The sequence below is a fragment of the Rattus norvegicus genome, chromosome X (genome assembly GCF_036323735.1).
Source record: "Rattus norvegicus strain BN/NHsdMcwi chromosome X, GRCr8, whole genome shotgun sequence".
Classification (NCBI taxonomy): Eukaryota; Metazoa; Chordata; class Mammalia; order Rodentia; family Muridae; genus Rattus; species Rattus norvegicus.
In genome coordinates, this window is record NC_086039.1 from 80,772,748 (window position 1) to 80,793,030 (window position 20,283).

The 20,283-nt window shown below is 36.1% G+C and overlaps 1 protein-coding gene across 5 annotated transcripts in view; it reads right to left on the minus strand.

Moving 5' to 3' along the window:
• Hdx (highly divergent homeobox) overlaps window positions 1-20,283 on the minus strand; it is a 142,007-nt gene that overhangs the window by 33,133 nt on the left and 88,591 nt on the right. For 4 of the 5 annotated variants that reach the window (XR_005498000.2, XR_005498003.2, NM_001395572.1 and 1 more), the window contains 2 exons: window positions 19,342-19,488; window positions 5,866-6,073 (listed from right to left, as the gene is read on the minus strand). Coding sequence is in view for 3 of the 5 variants with exons in the window: in NM_001395572.1 (NP_001382501.1) it covers window positions 5,866-6,073; window positions 19,342-19,488 (355 nt within the window). In the remaining 2 variants the exon portion in view is untranslated. Of the gene's footprint in view, window positions 1-5,865; window positions 6,074-9,721; window positions 13,157-19,341; window positions 19,489-20,283 lie in introns of those variants that run through there. The other variant, XM_039099856.2, reaches the window with a different exon arrangement.

Here is a 20,283-nt window from a genome sequence, read left to right on the forward strand (position 1 = left end):
ATTTCTCAGATCCTTGGTAAATAACATTTCAATTCAACTTAGAAAGCTGAAGAAAAACATACATCATCCCTCCTAAGATTTTCCTACTCCATTCATTCCCATGTATAAGCATGAAGAAGGATTAGGAGAAATTCACTTTTAAGAATTGTTTATGAGAATTCAAGTGTGTGATAGCCAAGAAAACTTCAGCAGAATTTTAATACAATGTTCTGTATAAATTCAATTTAACTTTCTTATCTCTACCATATATTTTAAATTAAATTTTATTGTATGTACTTGAGGTATATAACACAATATATATGTATATAGCAAAAAGATTGCTACAATGCAACAAATTAACATATTTATCATCTCACAGTTTCCCATCCCCCAGGTGACAGCTGCTATCACCACTTATTGAAAATCCTGAATACACAATACACTATCATTAACAATGGTCCTCATGCTTTTTATTAGATCTTTCCCCTTATTCATCACACACATTGTAACTTCGTACGCTCTCAGTTCCATCTCCCCATTCTCCTACCCCATTCAAAAACCACTCTTTTATTACATTTGATATATTTGACCTTCCTTGCCCTGTTATTTGCTGCAACATGGATGAACCCAGGGGATGCTATCTAAGTGAAATAAGCCAGGCATAAAGGAAGAAAGAAAATAAATTGCATGATATCATTTATTTGTGAAAAGTAAGAAAAGTCAATTTCAAATTTTATAAAAACAATGACTCCTAGACAAAGGAAAGTTTACCTATTCATTAGTGAGACATTTCGAGTCACAGACATTTCAAGTCCTACATAATCAGTGATGAAATGAAATGGAAAGAGGGAAAATTGTCATTAGATTTAGCTGCAGTTCTGATATTAGGAACACTGGTCTCAGAAGAGGGGTTATATTGCTCATCAACAAGATCATTACTGGCTCTATTCCTTATAGGATTGCTGTACATTCTTCTTCAGATTTACTCCTAGCTTTATACACAGTTCCAGTTCACGGACAGCTTATTTATGTATGGTTTGATTATTTTAGAAAATTTATATAAAAGCTATTTTGAGGTTTCTGAAATAAAAAGGTATAATATGATACACTAAGTAAGGAATGTTTTCTTCTGCATATAGATACTTTCAATATTAGCAAAAGTTTGAGATATAAAAACTGTCAGTGTGTCTTGGTAATTATGCACACACACACACACACACACACACACACACACACACACATACACACACAAGGGCAGTTTTGCTAATTGAAAATAAAAAGTAGAATTAGTCAGTGAAAACTCCAGAGGGCACTCTATGTGGCAACTTAAGCTCACACTAAGCCATAGAGAATTATCTTTTGATACACACCACATATACCCCACATATTAAGATACGTCTATTAAACATGCACTTCTAGAAAGATAAGGTCGTAAATATTATTTCTTTTAAACAATTTGATTGTTAGGATAGTGAAAACCTTTAAATTTTTCTCAGATTACCCAAGTATTATTTTTGCTAAAGTCTCCAAATTGTAAGAATCAATGGTACCATGCCTATTTTTACTCCATCCCAGGAAAACAAAAAAGAAATGGGGGGAAAGGATGGTCAAGTACAAGGTAGAACTGAGGTGATTCAGAATGTCTGTGTCGGGGACCTACATGCTTGGTCAGAAACAAAGGATCACTTGTAAAACTGTTAAAGAATCATGCATGCTTTTGCATACTGGCAAAGACTGTGTCCTTTTGCATTTTGAAGGATAATATTTTTTCCTTGCAAAGACACTGAAAGAAAACTATATACTGTTTTTCTGTGTTCGTTTTAATGTGTGTTGTAATATGGAAGCACTAATTTAAAGATATTTTCCCTTTGAGATAGTTAAAACACGGCAATCTTTTTAAATGAACAATTGTGTTTAAGGATTCTGAAATGTAGTTGTTATATTGAAAATATGTCTACTTCTCTTAGAGGGAATCGATGGATATCTCAATGTAAACACAATCAAGCTATATTTTCACGATCTGGAAGAGAATAGGTCAGTGTATTTCAGAGGTAGGTTTTAGTCTCGGCCAGATGACACAACTAGTTCTTACAAATGGGTCACATAATCAACACAGTCAGATTAGTATTCTCCATCAATAAAATGAAGAAACTGTACAGATCTAGTTGGAAACAGCACCAAAAGGGCTCCTTCCAGTCCTTGAAAATGCTTTTCTGCAGCAATTTCTGAGGAGAATGAAAAGGTTACTGCGTGCTTGTAAAAAAAAAACAAGCCACCGGGAGAAATTCAAGGTAACTGCTTACTTCTCATCATGTGTTTTCTGATTCATACATTAAATTCTCTCTCTCCTTTTTCTCATTAGGTCTTGATTACTATGCCAGCTATCTAGACAACACACTATTATATGACAAAGGACCCTAGTACAGGAGCAGCAGTTTATTAAATGGGGACCATTAATGCAGACTTTAAAATTAACATTTGCCGTTTCCCCCATTAAGTGCTTATTCTCTAAAATTCTGTTTCAGAAGTGGAAGTGGCAGTTGGGAATGGAACTGTGCACTCAAGGGCCTATGTATCAGAATAGTTCCTCACAGCAATCCTGTCCTTTCAGAGACACATACAAACCTTCTTCCCTGCCCACTTCAAATAGCTGTAGGGCATTAGGCTCTAAAGACCCCATCATATAATTATTGGGAATAACTCAAGGACCTGCAGGTGCATATTATTTTGGAAAGACTGAAGATAAACATATAGTTACTGAACCAACTATATGAGAGCAAATGACCTTAGAAATCATGAATCACTCATTTTCCCGATGATGTTTAAGCCTAGATCAGTTTTCCTATACCCTAAGCTCCTTTATCATTTGCAACCACAGATGAGGGAGAGAGAGGGAGGAGGAAAAGAGGCAGAAGGAGGAAGAAAGGAGAGGAAAGACAGAGAAGGATGGAGAGACAGAATATTCAGATTTGATAATTCTTCAAACACCTGGATTTAAAATTCATTGCCCTCTCGACAGTGACAGCTTTTCTATCCCTTTCATTATTCTACCCATTACAATTTGCCTGCCTGCCCCCTGGGCATGCAATTAATTGCTTTTGCAAAGAACCTCTTAAAGACTGATTCAATGGCCTCTCCTTTCTACTCAATTTCTATGAGATCATTGAGATAATGACCCCTCTTATTTCTGAAATCTTTTTCTTTCCTTGGATTTAGTAATGGCATACTATCTAGTTCTGTTGTTCGTGAATGTTCTTTCAGTGTCTAATTTTTTCCTGGGGCCCCAGAATGTAAATATTTCTCCCCTTCTCCATTGTCTTGTCTTGTTTTGTTTTTTGATTTTAATTTTCTCAATTAAAACTCTACTTCTGTGGGTAGGTACTAATTGGCCTCAGTTTGGCAGATTACTATGTTTCTTCTTTTGATTTAAGAGCTCCAAACCAACATTACCCAACAGTTCTCTATGTCCTGCTATTATGTAAAATTCAGAACTGTAAACTGGATTAATCTTCCTAATGATAGTCTATTTAATGTGCTGGCAATAAAAATTTTGAAAAACAAATTAAGGAGGAAACTGTGAAAAGACATATAACTAAATAATTTTACCGTTTGTCTAGAGCTAAAAAGTAAAGCTTTACCAGCTATTATGAAATTTTATAAAGTCACAGTTTGAAAAGATTAATGTAACACAATATGAAGCTTATAATTTTCATGTTATATGATATACATATGCATACCAACATATTTTATTTTTAAAAGCTACACTGCAACTAAGTAAAGAATGAATTATGTAATAAGTAAGTGTGCACCAATTGCTTAACTATTTGGAAAAGTAAAATTGGTTATTTTCCTCATACATCTTAAGGGGAAGTAAATTCCCAATGAAATTATTATACAATTGCTAAACTAATGTAATAAGGATGTCCAATATATGAGATTCCACATCCATAGGGCAAGAAGAGACTATAATTATGACTGTAAAGTCAGAAACCATAAAGGAAAAATACTGTTATATATGACAATGTAAAAATTATATACAAAACTACCACCAAAAATCCCAAACAGGAGGTGGTATCAGCAGGATCAGGAGTAATGAGAACTTATAATTCAAAATAATCAAATTCAAGTGTCATCACTTCAATAATACATCTGTGTCCCTATATAATATCACTTTGATAAACCTATTCTGTTAATATGTTGTTTATTTCCTTAATCAAAAGAAGAGATATTCACCCCACTTTTCAACCTAGGGTGTTAGTGTTTCCCAGTGATCCAGAATTCTCTCTACACTGGAGCTTCTGAAGTATCCTAAGTAATTGGCTAACATTCTAGAGCTCACAGAAAGACGGATAATAGCACAAAAGGTAGGGCTACTGCCAAATTTGATTATTGTCCTAATTACTAAAATTAATTTTGTATAACCAGTAGTTATCCTAGCCTAAAATCTTATATCCCACAAATAATGCCATCCTTGAAAATGACTAGTATAAAAAAGCAACAGTTCCGGGTACTGGGAGGTAAAGGTTGAAGGCTCAAGCATTTAAGACCAATCTTTAAGAAGTACAGTGAGTTCAAGGCCAGTTATCTAAAAATGTGTGCGTGTGTGTGTGTGTGTGTGTGTGTGTGTGTGTGTGTGTGTGTGTATGTGTGTGTGTGTGTGTGATAAGTTAAGAGGCATAAATTAAACAAAGGGTTGGAGAGATGGCTCGGTGAGTAAAGCACTTGCCATATAAACAAGCATGAAGACCAAAGTGAGTATGGTCATCCACCAGCTATTCCAGCTCAGTGTATGAGATGGAGACAAAATTCCCAGAACAGGGTGGTTGGACCTGGTAAATGAGACCTCTGTGTCCATGGGTGTCTATGTATACTCAAGCACACTTGTACATCATATACATATGTAAAATAGACAAATAAACCAGAAACTAATTTCCAGTATTCTGAACTGATAGCAATGAAAAATAGAAAAAGAGACAAGTATGTAAATGAGTGTTTCTAAATTACTGAAGTACTAAAGTACCAAAAAGACTATAGATTTTATTAACAGATTCAGAAAAAAATGCATAAAAAAGATGCTTACATAGTCAGAAAGCAGATTAGTGTGCCTGAAGCAGAGGACACAAGGGACACTGACTAAACATGGGAAGGTTTCTGGAGTGATAAAAAAAATCTAAAATTAAACTAGTGGTACAAATCCATAAGTTTTACTAAAAATAACTGGATTGTGTATTTACAGGGAATATTTTATTTTATGTAAATAAATATTAATAAACATTTTAATAAAATGGCATTCGGAGTATTTATTTCTATGCTTGAAGTCAAATAAAATATTCTTCTTGGGTAAATGGTATTAATCTATGCTATGGGGTAGGGTCTCACTCAGGGATGTATTGAGAGGTATTCTAAAGATGAGTCAGTTTAATTTCATTTAACAGGTGAAGAAAAGAGTCTAATGAGCTGAGTTAAATGCTTTGCCCAAAATTGCACAATTTGCTAGAAGAAAAGCTTTGAGTGGCACCTAGTATTTCAGATCACAACCCTATTTTCATTATAATATGCCATAGTCTCTTTTGTTCAAGTGTTTGTAAGCTTTCACCTAACTGACTGAGCATGCCAAACATAATAATTTACCTGCTTCTTGTATAAGGACTATTGTAATAACTAACATTTTTAAAGTAGGGCATCACTATTGTGATGGATGAATGTTCTTTGTGATGACTTGATATAGAAGACTTTTACATAGACGCATTAAAAAATAAATGTGTTTCTTTTCAAATGCTTGGTCATATGTTTTGAACACTCTAGACTTAAAGTGCAGTACACTGAAAAGCAAGTAAAAATACATCAAATTTCCAAAGGCTGTTATTAGGAGGTGCAGTAAAGTACCTTGAGAGCTTGCTTCGGACAAACAGATGGACACTTCATCATTTCTGTCATTATCCTCTCCTACTTCAGGCCCAGCTTCCTCTCCTGGTGTGAGTACAGACAAAGAACCAGACTCAGGCTGCTCAGAGAAATCAGCAGGGCCTCCTCTTGGAGGTGGAACTTCAATTCCCATTAAACGGTATTTTCTTCTTCGATTCCCAATCCAAGTCTTTGTAAGAGAAATATAAGCAATTTTAGAAAATCTGGGCATTAGAATAAGGAACAAATAAATGAGGCATAAAATATGATTAGAAAAACACATAACAACAAAAATTTCATTAATTTTTAGAAGGTTTTTTATTTAAATAGACTTTCAAATGATAGAAGGCTATTGAAGATTGACTGATTTTGTTCTTGTTTTTGTTGTTTGTTTCCAAGGGAAACAATTCACCAAACATTTAAATAGGAAAAATGGTTGGTCTTTTTCTAACAAAATAAGGCTTATAGCTATAACTATAATACAGTTAGTATTCCACTTCAAATTTTACTCTTCATAGCGAAAAATGTGCCCTCTCTGTGTGTACCTGGCCTCAAAATACTTGTTTCTAATAGTCTAAATTTTTGTTTTTATTACATTTAGAAACAAATTGAAGATTTTTTTAGTCAATATTTGGGATTAAACCCAGAAAACCAAACGTGTTACTACTGAGCTACATCCATCCTTAGACTTGACTTTGTCGTTTTTGAAACAGGATCTCAATCTGTCACCCAGTCTGTCCAGGAGCTCACAATGTAACCTGTGCTCCCCTTAAACTAAAACTAATCCTCCTGCCTTGGACCTTGCATTGCTAGGATTATAGGTGTGAGAAACCATGACTGGCTCTAAAATTTTTATCTTATAATAACTGAAAAGTCACAGAAAATTCAAAATTCAGAGCAAATTTTGTCTATTATTAACTTTGTTTCTTGTGACTTATGTCTTACAGAATTATAATATACTATTCAAAACAGTAGACTAGGTATAGTGGTACATGCCTATAATTCTGGCACTTGGAAGGCTGAGGTATAAAGATGGCTGTGAATTTGATGCTACCTTAGGATACACAAGGAGTAACAGGCCAGCCAGGGATAATTAGCAAGATATATATATGAAAACATTGGATATATGCCTTGCCCAGCTTTTGGCTATTTCATACAAAACATCTATAATGTATGTTTTCATTTTGGATTCTTAACAATCTGTATGAGATCTTTTGTGTGTGTGTGTGTGTGTGTGTGTGTGTGTGTGTGTATTCTATAAAACCACGGTTACCATCATGCTAAGCAAGTACTCCATCAATGAAATTCATGAAGTTCTTTTTTCATTTTCTTAATGATTAGGAATATTAAACACCATTCCACATATTTATTTGCCACTCCTATATACTCTTTAGTGAAATGTCTTTTTTCTAATTGAGTTATTTAACAGAATACCCAAGATAGCACTTTTAGAGTTCTTTAAATACTCTGTGTATTAATTTTTTGTCAGATGTGTGGTTGACAAATATTTGATAAAATATTTGTCAGTGTATAGCCCGAATTTCTATTTTGAGTACTCTATAGCACAAATATAAAACATTTTTTTTTAAATTTTAAGACATGGGTTGGGGATTTAGCTCAGTGGTAGAGCACTTGCCTAGCAAGCTCAAGGCCCTGGGTTCGGTCCTCACTCCAAAAAAAAAAAATTAAGACACTTCCCCTCAAGTTGCTGGTCAGAGGTATGTCACCCTCAAACAAACAAACAGGGATATCACAACTTTGTGGTAAGACCTTATTATTGATCACAGAACTTGGGGAAATCAAGTTGATACTGACTAGGGAGCTTCCTCCTGGCTGGCTAGCTTTCATGGTACCAGAAGGTATTATGCTGGTTGCTGAAAACAAAAAGTCCTCAATAGTCTTACTCAGCTGTGAATGCTGTGAACTACAATCATGGTCATTATGGCTAAAGACTCTCTTATCACTTAAATAGTAGTAGAGATATTATAGGAATAATAGATCATATTTCTGATTTGACTTACGGCCTGCTCCATGGGAAGAAATGCATGCCTAGTTCTATAACTCTGATTAAAAACCCATGGGTGGGGGAGCTCACAGGTCCTATGGGTGAACATACTATTATTGTTTTGCTCAATGCACATAGCATCAAAACATTCCCTAAATTTTTATCTTTCTACCTATAGATTAGTTCAGCTCCCAGATCTTGTTGGAGAAGTGCCCAGACATTGAATGGGAGTTAATACAGAAACTCACAAATAGTCAAAGTGCAGAGAATAAGGATCTACCGTTTGAAAAGCAACAAATGAGACATATATATTACACCCCTCCCTCCAGGGCTCAGGGAACATTCCAGAAGGAGGTGAAAAAATGGAAGAATTAGAAGTTTGGAAAAACCAGAGTGAAATAGTGTCCTCTGGCCACAACATAACTGCTGTACTTATGAACTCATGGCGGATGTAGCTGGATGCACAAGACCTGCATGAGCTCAAGCCAACCAACATTTCGACATGGAGTTGGATCAGCTCATGAACCCTGAGCTGAAGAGCTATTAATAGTTGATGGTTTCTGAGGTAAGAAAAGTGAGTTGTTTCTAAGTGTAAAGCCATAGCTAGGTTGACAGCTTCCTATTGATGGCTTTACATCCATCCTATCTAGCCAATACAAATTGTACTCAGTGGCTTATTCTTTATTTAAAGAGGACATGCAGCACAGAAATGGAGTGCATCAGGGTGCGAGAGGAGGTGGAGAGGAACTGGGAGGAGTAGAGCGAGAGGATACTGTGTTCACATTATACTGTGTTAGAAAAGAACCTATAAAAGAGGGGAAAAGAGGGCATGGAATTGGGAGGGAGTGGATCTGAGAGAAGTTATGGGGGTGTTGGGATTAAAATGATCAAATACACCATATGCCATGTATGAAATTATCAAGTAATTAATAAAAATATGTTTGTAAAGGAAAATTTATTAATGTTTTTGATAGTGGGTTCATTGAAATGATCAGTGACATTGGCAATTAGACTAGCAATGCAAAAGAGACATGGCCCCCATTATTAATATCAGAAATAAACCAGAGTACATCACTGTATACTTTGTAGACACAAAATAAATAATATGGGGACATATAAACATCTCTGAACACACAATTGGATGACTTAGATAAAATGGAGCAATTCTTTCAAATCTGCAGATTACTGTACTATAAACAAATTACTTGAACAGTGTCTTAACTGTTAAGAAAATTTACTTCATCATTAAAAACTACCCTGTCAAGAAATCTCCAGGACCCCAAAGCCTGCAGATAATTTTATGTTTAATGATAAAAAGTAGAATGTAAACAATTCTAAGAATGAGAGTAAACAAGATATCCATTCTGGCTACTTATACTTAACATAGAAGTGATTTTAACTTACATACCAATTAAGAAACGTATAGGAATTTATAGAGATCAGGGAGGAAGAACTAAAGGTCTCCCCATTTGCAGATTATATGATATAGTTTATACCGAAGTTCCCAAGGAATACTTCTACAAATAATAAGTAAATTCAGCAATATCTGAGAATACTAATCAACACCAAAGAAACCAATTGTGCATCTGTATAGTAAAACTAAATATACTGACCTGGGTATGGTGACATATACCGTTTTTTAATTGGATTTTTTTATTTACATTTCAAATGTTATCTGCTTTCCTGGTTTCCCCTCCAGAAACCCTCTATCTCATCCCCCTCCCCCTGCTTCTATGAGGGTGCTCCCCCACCCACCCACCCACTCCCTCCTGCCTCCCCACCCTGGCATTCTCCTACACTGGAGCGTGGAGGTGGCACATACCTTAATCCCAGCACTCTAGAAGCAGAGGCAGGAAGACCTGTGAGTTCCAGGAAGAGCCTAGTCTACTTAGTGAGTTCCAGGACAGCCAGGGTTCCATAAGTGAGATCTTATATCAAAAAAGTAAACATATTAAAGTTATAATTAAAAGTATTATACTATTTTCTCTCCATCCCTTCTTTTTGTGGTGCTGAGGATTAAACTCGGCATGCATAGTGGGCAAGCTCTTTACCACTGCACTACACCCCTAGTCCTAGACTATATTTCATCCATCAAAAAGTATATGTATAAATTTAATAAAATATGTGTAGGACTCATATGCTAGAAACTACTACTGTGTGTATGAGTCTCTGTGTGAATGTATTTGCATATCTAAATACCAATACATGTCTCATTGTGCTTGTGGAGGGAGGTCAGAGAACAACTTTGGGTGTCAGTGTGGTTTTCACCTTGCTTGAAACAGTGTGGTTATAGACATGTATTATCATCCAGGCTTTCCACTAGTTCTGGGTACCCAAACTCAGGTCCTTACATTTGCAAGGCAAATGCTTACCCATTGAACTAAGCCCGCAAGTCAGTTTTCTAAGGTAACAGTTTTGTAGGTGTAGATTAATGTATGTACATCCACCCATTTAGGTGTGTTTGAGTATTATTTTCATGGGATGTTCCTCAGGCAACCTTGGGCTTTTTGTCTTTTTGAGAAAGGGTCTCACTATTTAACCTCACTACGTACAGCAGGCTGGCTTCATACTCAGGAAAACAAATGTCTCTGACTACCCAACTCTAGAGTAAAAAGTTGTTTGTTACCACATCCAGCCAGTTTAGACAGGGTCACTCACTAGCCTGAGGTTTAATGGCTAGGCAAGTCTCGTCTGGCTGGACTGATAGCCCCAGGGATTGGCCTGAATCCATTTTAACTGTTCTAGAATTCCAGGTCTGTATGTGTCACCAGGCCTGGATTTTAAAAATCTTACTTTTCATTACATTTTTGTTCTCTGAGCATTTCATACCTGTATAAATGAAGTATGATTATATGTACCTCTCAAGCCCTCCTTATCCCTCTAATTTCCCTGTAACCCTCCTAATACATCTGCCCTCCCAGCTTCATGTTTCCTTTGTTATTGTTGTTAACCCACTAAATTTGATTTGTTTATATGCACATGAATGTAGGTCCATCCACTGGAGTATGTGAAACCTACCATTGGCCATACCCTCAAATAATTCTTTTTCTCCCCATAGCCTTCAATTGCAAATAGTTTCTCAGTAACCGATGAGACTTGGAAATCACCTCTCTCATCTCTGCTGGAATATTGGCTGGCCAATAGTACCTCTAGTAGACATACACCCATTCACTTTTTGTTTGTTTGTTTGTCTTTTCTGGGGATGGAACATGGGTTTTCATATTTATACAGTTAGCATTTTACACTGATAGAGCTATCTTCCCAGACCCTTCCTGTGTGTGTGTGTGTGTGTGTGTGTGTGTGTGTGTGTGTGTATAAACTAGAATTTACTCTGTACAATAAAAGCTATGTAAATACAAAGCCATCATAGATACTTTCCAGTGTAAAGAAAAATGTGAGTAAGGTTACTTTTATACTTGGTAAGATTTTTCAGAAAGAAAACATGCCTGTCAAAATAGAAGAACTATTCAGTTAGTTTAAGAAAGCTAACTGTTGTTTGTATCTGCTAGATTTGGGAGTAAGAAAGCAAATTCAGGAAATATAGAACTTAAGATGTATTTAGTAGTGTATACTAAACATGAAGTCTAAAACAAACATATTGTCTTAGATGAAAAGTAACAAGAGAAAATTCTTATAGATGTTATATAATAATTTTCTTAAATTGGCTAGTTTTCCCACTAAGGAAAAACACTAGTTTAAAAAGTAGTTTCCATTTCCCTTAATGTTGCTTCATTACAAATAAATTGCTAGACTTCAGAAAATCTAAAGAACTTGACCTTCTCACCAAAGCTCCTTTTATTTTATTTTTTGTCATATTCTTTCACTCTTTCCTGTGACTACTGCTGCTTATGAAAATGTAATGCAGACCTCTTTCTTCCACGATAATCCTAGCCAGAGATCCTGTGTAAATGAAGGCATAGGCAACAAGAGGAAGATTCCTTCTATAGTGTTATTTACATCCTAAAACCTGAAGGAAGGAGAAGAAAGAGAGAAATCAAGTTTCTGCTTATCTTCAACTATTTTGTACCCTTCCTGGAAGTGGTGAGTCTCTCATGTATAATGACAAAAGTAAATACATAATGTGAATATTGGAAAGTATTTGAGGTTTTCTTTTTTTTGTATACTAAGGCTCAAAATAGTTTTAGATGCTCCTCAAAACTAAACAGCAGAACCCAGAGGGGCAAAATGCACCTGTAATGAGTTTCCAGACAGCCCAAGTTATATAGAGAGATTGCCTTCAATGTGTGCACCCTGAAAGGCAGTAGTTAAGGTTCTATTTCATTGTATAGATTAATAGAAAAATGCAGTAATCTTAGAAGCTACTATGATTTGAATATTAATGTTCCCTAACCCTATTAGTATGATTAGCTTCTAACCTGTAAGGTGACTGTATTAAGAGGTAGAGCCCTTGAGAGGTAATTAGGTCACGAAGGTGAATCTCAAGAAGAGATTTACTGCTGTTTAAAAGGAAAAACAAACAGATGTCATATCTTCCACCATGAAAAAGATAGTTAGCTGTCTAGAATGGGCCCTAGACAGACATTACGTATGCTAGCTGGCACCTTGATCCTGGATTTTGTAGTCCTCAAAACTATGAGAGGTTTGTTTTTATCACTTGCTTACAAGAACCCATTTAATGTTATTTTGCTCTAGCAACTTGTGATGGCCACTTGACTGAGTGAAGGGATACCCAGAGAGCTGATAAACAGGATTTTTCAGTTAAAGGGGCAGTAGCATTGGAATGGCTCAACTAAGGAAAAAAGATAAATCTAGTCCATTGAATACTTTAAGTTCCCATTTAGTCTTTTTGTGAACATTTCAAAAACATCAAATATACCACTCTTTAAGTTTCTACATTCGAGGTTTTGGGAGAATGTGGGATCTTTAATTGATTGATTGATCGATTGATTGATTGATTGATTTGCTCTTATCCCCAAATATTATTCCTAATAGTGGAAGGGCTGCTTATGCTTTGAGAATCTGACACAAACAAGAATCACCTTTGAAGAAGGAACCTTCATTTTAAAAAAAAGTCTCCATCAGATTAGCCTGTTGGCAAATCTGTGGAGCAATTTCTTGATTAATGATTGCTGTCATGTTGGAGAGTCCAACTCACTGTATGCAGTACCAGCCCTGGTCAGGTCAGGTGGTACTAGATGGTGTAAGAAAGTAAACTGAACAGCCATGGGAAATAAGCCAGTAAGCAGTGTTCTTCCAGGGGTTCCGCTTCAGTTCCTGCCTCAGCTTCCAAGGATGACGGAGTGCAACCTGTAAACCAAATAAGACTTTCCACCTCCAAGTTGCTTTTGGTCAGTATTAAATCACAGCAACAGAAAGCAAACTAGGACAGTGGATCAGTGTCTAAGTATTGTATTCAGTTCTTCGCTCCAGATTTTCTTCAACCTAAAGTTCTTTCTGCATTCCAGCTATTGAATATATGTGAAAATAAATTTTGTCTATTTATATTAAACTTGATTACTTTAGAACTATCCAGTTTTTCAACATTTTTTGAGACAGGGTCTCACTATTTAGCCTGGTTGGCCTTAAAATTGTTGTGTAGATATGACTGGCTTCAGATTCCCAGATATCCCCCTGCCTCTGCCTCATGAGTGCTTGGGTTAAAGGAGTGTGTCATCATGCCTGGCTGTTGTTCAACTATTTTACATGATCCTCTTTGGCAAGGCATTTTATTGCTTGGCTTCAGATTTCTTGTGTGCAAAATTAGGATTTTCTGGTTTCCAAATCCTGTCCTTTTTAGGATGATAAATATCCTTCCAAGATGCTCATCGATGGAGAGAATAGGATTATGTCTTTTAAACTAGAATAGGTATGAATAATTTCCCAAGTATAACAACTATTAAAAATGAGGACTCATGGGGAGGGGGGAGGGGGATGTTTGCCCGGAAACCGGGAAAGGGAATAACACTCGAAATGTATATAAGAAATACTCAAGTTAATAAAAAAAAATGAGGACTCAGACCATAAATTTCTAATAGTATTGCTATTAAGCAATGTGAAAGTATATTTGTTCAGGTGTATATTATTATATAGTTCATATTTTTCTATATGATACACAAATGTGTATATATAAACATTATAGTATAAATTTCTGTCAGATATTTATTTGTTCATACCACAAATTTTACTGAATACTATACAGCAAGCATATATATATAGTAGTGAAGATAACAAGCATGATACACACACACACATATGTATTGAGGAAACTTGAGCTTAAAAAATAGTAATGGTGATACATATAAAAGCAAATGCAAAATAAATATTTTGACCAGATGTTACAATGAGAGCCAGCTAGAGTATTTAACTACAATCATGTATTGTAGAGAAGATTTTTTCAGTCTCTCAATTTTATAAAGGGAAGAAAAAAATATTGTGTAATAGCTGGGCACTGAATTAAATCTCAGGGTACTCAGCAGCTTATTTCCTGTATTTGAGACAGTGTATCACTATATAGCCCTGGCTAGCCTAGAAATTATTATGTAGAGGACGCTGGTCTAAAAATTATCGGTATCTTCCTGCATCCTCTTCCTGAGTTTTAGGTGTAAAAGTGTAAATCAAATACTAGCCTGCAAATTTTATTATTTTAACCCTATTTTAGTGCCAGGCTTGAACCCGATGTGCCGTGCACACTAGGCAAGTACCCTAACACTAAAATATGCCCTCCCCTGAAGAGAATCACTTGACTTCTTTTTGTCCTGCTGGGGATTTAATGCTGGGCTTTGCAAAGCATAGTACTAGGCTTTGCTAGCACTTTTCTGGGCATGTAAGTGCTCTGCCTCAGTGCTCACTGGCTAAATTAATGTCTACGATAGATAATAGAAGCCAGCCTTGGTAGCTTTTATCTATAATCCCAGCATTTAGAAGGCTAACGGAAGAGGGTTGTTGTGAGTTCAATGCTAGTAACCTCAGCTACTTAGCTTAGACTATAGAGACTCTGTTTTAATAAATAAAACAAAAAAGATAACAGAATTTACTATATAATTTCAAAATTGAGGTCTGTTTAAAGACCTTTCGAATCTAGCCATGCTCCTCTGAAACTAAATGCAGTCTTAAATTTAAAAGTGTGTATGCATTTTTCCATGCAATTTAATTTAAATTTCACAAAATCAATTTTAAACACTTAATCATGTATTGTTCACACTAACGTTTGGTCATAAATGAGTACATTTGGACCTGTCCACCATAAACAACACACAGGTGGAAAAGGTAGGCATTATAACAGAATTATCACAAGATAGGGGGTATGTTACTGGTTTTTGAGTACTGTTCCTATATAATTTTAAAGGTTTTGTAAAATATCTTCTGATGTAGGGCTAACTGAAGCTCAGAGACATTAAAGCACCTGCAAGTTCCTTAGGAAAGCTGCAATCTTCATACAGCACAGAGTTTTAGTATATGGTAGGTTCACGAGGCACAGTTGTTAAATGAATAAGTTAACAATAGACAGGAATCTAGAAATAATATTTCAAGTTAAAGAAGCATATCCATCATAAGTGTAATACTAATTAAAATCACATGAATGGTGTGCCAAGTTTTCTTCTCAGGCTTCTTACAAGTATAGTAATCTTTTCATATCTTTGTTTTTGCTGTTTGTAGTTTCAGTTACCAGTAGTCAACTGTAGTCTACAAATAGAAACATTTGTCTTGACTTTCATCAATTAGACCACAGTCACATGGCTTTTTATCATTGTATACAGTTATATTTGTTTTTGTATGCTATCAGTCGTCATTAATATCTTGTAGCTAATGTAGAAACTAAACTTTATCATAGCCATGTATACATAACCTAAAATCAATATACAAAGGGTTTCAGTTTCAGAAACACACTGGAGGTCTTGAAATCCTCCCATGAATCAAGGAGGTAACTTAATGTGACAGAACAAGGAAAAAATATCTAAAATGTCAAAATTTTGTCATAAGCAAGTGTTGACTAGCCATCTAGAGCCTAACGGCATTTTAGTGAACAGGAACATGAACATCCTCTGTACCTAACAAAATTTCTCCTGATATCTCACGATGATATTTTTGTGGTAAAAATTTTCCTCAGAGCAATTTATCAAATATTATAGAAAAAGTCCTTTTAAAAGTCATCCTCTCTTCTCTTAGCCACCAACCAGGCGGCATACACTAGCTGATATGAGGCCCTGGACACAAATATAGCAGAGGACTGCCTGGCCTGGCCTCAATGAGAGAAGATACATCTAACCCTAGAGAGTCTTGAGGCCCCAGGGAGTGGGGAGGCTGAAGGTGGTGTGGGGGACATTCTCTTGGAGATAAGAGAGGGTATGGGATGGGGATCTGTTGGGGGTAGGGAGGGCAGACCAGAAGGGGGATGAAAACTGGACTTCACATGCCTAAAATCCACTGAAAGAATCCTAGCCATAAATCACCTTGCATTTGTGAAGTGTATATTTCTGAAAATAATCTGTCCTTATCTCTTTTCTTTTGAAGTACGGGGTGTGTTGGGTGTCCCAGGAAGGCCCTGAAGCACAAAGTATGTATTATTATCATTGGCAGATTAAACAGAAAATTTGAAAAAAAAAACTTTAAATATTCTACAGATTCGATCCCCAGCTCCGAAAAAAAAAAAAAAAAAAAAAGAACCTAAATATTCTACAGAAAAGTTAGAAGATAAATTTGAGGATAACTTACTGAATGTAGAGTAAAAAGAAAAACAGGTTAAAAATGAAAATTACAAAGAGACAGTTGTATCCCTGTAAAGAAAGTAAGCAATTCAGATTGGAGTGAGTGAGTTAGAAGATTCGGGAAATAGATCTTCAACATGACAAAACTGTTCTACTGTCAAATGTGTGGGGACATATCGATACAAAAATATTAGCCTCAAGTACTTAGAAAAAAAGTAAGTAAGCAGACATGTAAATATCAGAAATACAACCTAAGAAAGATACTGTGGTAGCACACACTAATAGTTCCAGCACATGGAAGGAATTTGTGGAAGGTTCCAGAAATTCAAAGTTAGCCTAAGGCTACATGATGAATATCAGACAGCTAGAGATACAGAGGGAGACCATGTCTCAAAAACCAAAAGTGAAAACTCTATAAATTATAAGTTCCAAGGAATAAAGTATATAATAATGGAAAACAATATTGTACCACACAAGTCAAAGGTGTCAAGTATTTACATCATAATCATATTAGTATTTGATAAGTTTGTTTGGAGATTCTAGCAGGGGAATGCCTTCTATAGCTTTCACAAAAGAATGGTCCACCACTTTTGAGAATGGTTGCTGTCTTTAACCAAGTGTCTGTTTCAGGAGGAATCTATACAAAGTTTAATGAAGGAAAAAACACCTGTATAGCTGACCAAATTGGCTGAATCGCCCCTGGTTTCTCAGGTCAGTTCACCCCAACAAGCCAATGTTAACATTGAATATCACACTAACTAACATTAAGGGAGGATGAGAGGGAAGAAAAATGAACAAAGGTGAATGAAGATTAATGAAACAATGTCAGAAGACTTTTAAAGCCTTGGAACATACAGCAAAATGTAATAGATACTGGTAGACAAGAAAAAAATGAAGTAGAAATATTAACAGGACTAGCTAGATATGCCTTACACTTGTTCTCCTTCTAAAGTAATAGCAGGTTTAGCTGAACACAAGATTGACACAGGAAAACTCTATTTGTAGCTTCCCTTGCAGTTAGGTTATGACCATGTGACTAAACTGTAGCCAATTTGATGGAAGTGAAAGTGTTTAATGATAGTTTCTACAGTTTCTTTTTGAAAGATAGTTGGTATATACACTTGATATTTTCTCTTCTCTCTGTTGTACATCTTTGAGCTATATATGCCACCATAATGGATCTTGAAGAGGAGTTGCACCACAGAAGTGGCAGAAAAATCACTAAGGCTACCCTAGCAATTTTATACTAGCTGTTGATAGCATAGCAGCTGGACAGAACTGTAGAGGTTTGTCTAAATCATTATAATCTTGAGTCTTTCTGGAACTCACAGATAATTCTAATAAATGTAAAACATCATTCACAGATGGCAGTAAATACCAAAGAGACTATCTAATTGAGTAAAAAATGTTTGGCTCTAGTTACTGGAAAAGGTAGGAGGGAAGGAGTAGGGAGAGCTTTTCAAACAAATTGTAAAGAACTCACTATGTATATAATATAACTTTAAAACTATTTAGCAGTTTTAATAACTTATAGGAATTTTAGACAATTGGCCTGACAATACTCCCTACAGGAATCATAGCTTAATAAAAACCCTAGGACTAGGCACAAAAATCTTCCTTTGGGATGGTTGATCAGAGTAGTCTAACTAACTGCCAAAACAATACAGATTTTGAAAGTAGCCTCTCAGGTGGAGGGAGGGAGAGAACTCAGTGGGAGAGGGGATGAGGAAGGAAACAGGATGGATGCATCAGATGTAGGGAAAGCAGGGGAGAGAAAATAGAAATTGGCAATGGGCAGGGGTAGAGAGGGGTTGTCTATGAGGAGACACTAGCTGAGACTCCTAGTAGTGAGAGATCTGGATCCTAAAATGAACACCTCCTGTAGCCAGGCAGGACTACTAGTGAAGAGATAAGGGCACCTACTTATCCACAAAACCTTAGACCCGAAATGTATCCTGCCTACAAGATGTGCAGAGACAAAGATGGAGCAAAGACTAAGAGAATGGCTAACCAATGACTGGCCCAACTTGAGACACACCCCATGGGCAAGAACCAATTCCTGATACTATGACATTCTGGTGTGCTTGCAGAGAGGATCCTAGCATAATTGTCCTCTGAGAGATTCCACCCAGAATGGAAAAAGATGCAGAGACCCATACCCAAACATTACATGCTCAGAGAGTCTTGTAGAAGAGTTAGAGGAAGGATTGAAGGATCTGAAGAGATGAACTCCACAGAAAGTCCAGCAGAGTCAACTAACCTCTACCTTTGGGAGATTCCAGAACTAAACACCAACTAAAGAGCATACAGGGCTGGATCAAGCCACTGGCACATATGTAGGAGATGTGCGGCTTGGTGTTTATGTGGGTCCCCCAACAACTGAAGTGGGGGCTGTCCCTGATTCAGTTGAATGCCTGTGAATCCTATTCCCCTAACTGGGCTTCCTTGTTTGGCCTCAGTGGGAGAGGATGCGCCTATTCCTGCAGTGACTAGATGTGCCAGGGTGGAGTGATAATGGGGGAAGTGGTTCTTCCTTCTTCGAGGAGGAGAGGGAATGGGTGGAGGAGGGCTGATATTGAGGTGTAAAGTGAATGAATGAATGAATGAATGAATGAATGAATGAATGAAAAATAAATGAAGAAATATGGAAGAAAAAAATGTCTCCCACTATGCACATCTTTTCATGTCATTAATAATATTGTTTGTAGCACCCCATGCTGCTAGTTTCCAAGCTCTCATTTATGCTGTTCAGTAACTAAAGCATGAAAATTACTGAACATGTCTTACCCGAACTATTTCACAGTCGACATTTAATTCTGTTGCAACAGCTTCAATCTTCTCTCTACATACTGAGCCCAGGCTGGTCATACCATTGTCCCAGTACTTCTTAAGAGTAGCCAAGTCTCGGTCACTGAATTGAGTGCGGTCCTGTAGCTAGAAAATATATTTAAAATTTAATATGAGAAGGTAAACAGGGTGGGAAGTAACAAACTAAGTTCAATATGTAACATTGTGACAGTGATCCAGGGATATTCTAAGACACACTTGTGCCTTTTCTTTCAGCTATCTGACATGATTTTTTTTTTACTTGCAAAATTAGTGTGTTTAAAGGAAATACAGGTGTCAGGAATTCAAACTGACCTCCTAAAAAAAGGTACAAAAGGCTGGCATTCTTCACCTTTCTAGGCAATAATAGACTTGTAACAAAGAACTCTTATAAAGCCCAAAATGGGTAAGAATATTATAACTAACAATATTATTTTCTCTCTCAAAATGGTGGGTCTTTAAGATCTCATATTTCTCTATCTAGATGTAAATTAAAACAAAACAACAACAAAAACACTTTCTCAGAGAAAACCTAGGACCCAGGTCTCCTTGTTCCCAGAATAGGGCCCATTTGTCTATCTCACAGTTAAATTGTGTATTCTCTAGCCTTGTCTCCTGTCTTTCTATAAATTATGAGATGCTTACAAGCATGGTGGGGAGGAAATTAGATATTCCCCACACTTTGGCCAAAACATAAATAAATCCATTTGCTTTGACTAATTTCTGTTTCTTAAATTGTCTAAAATCCAGAAAATCTGAGACTCTGAGTTTATGAACCCAAGTGGCCAGCAAAAATAACAGATAAAAATTTTTACAAGTTTTGTCAATTTCTTCATTATTAAAATATACTTTCATTGTTTTAAATTTCTATAATAAGTATACTAGGATGAAAGGAATAGAATT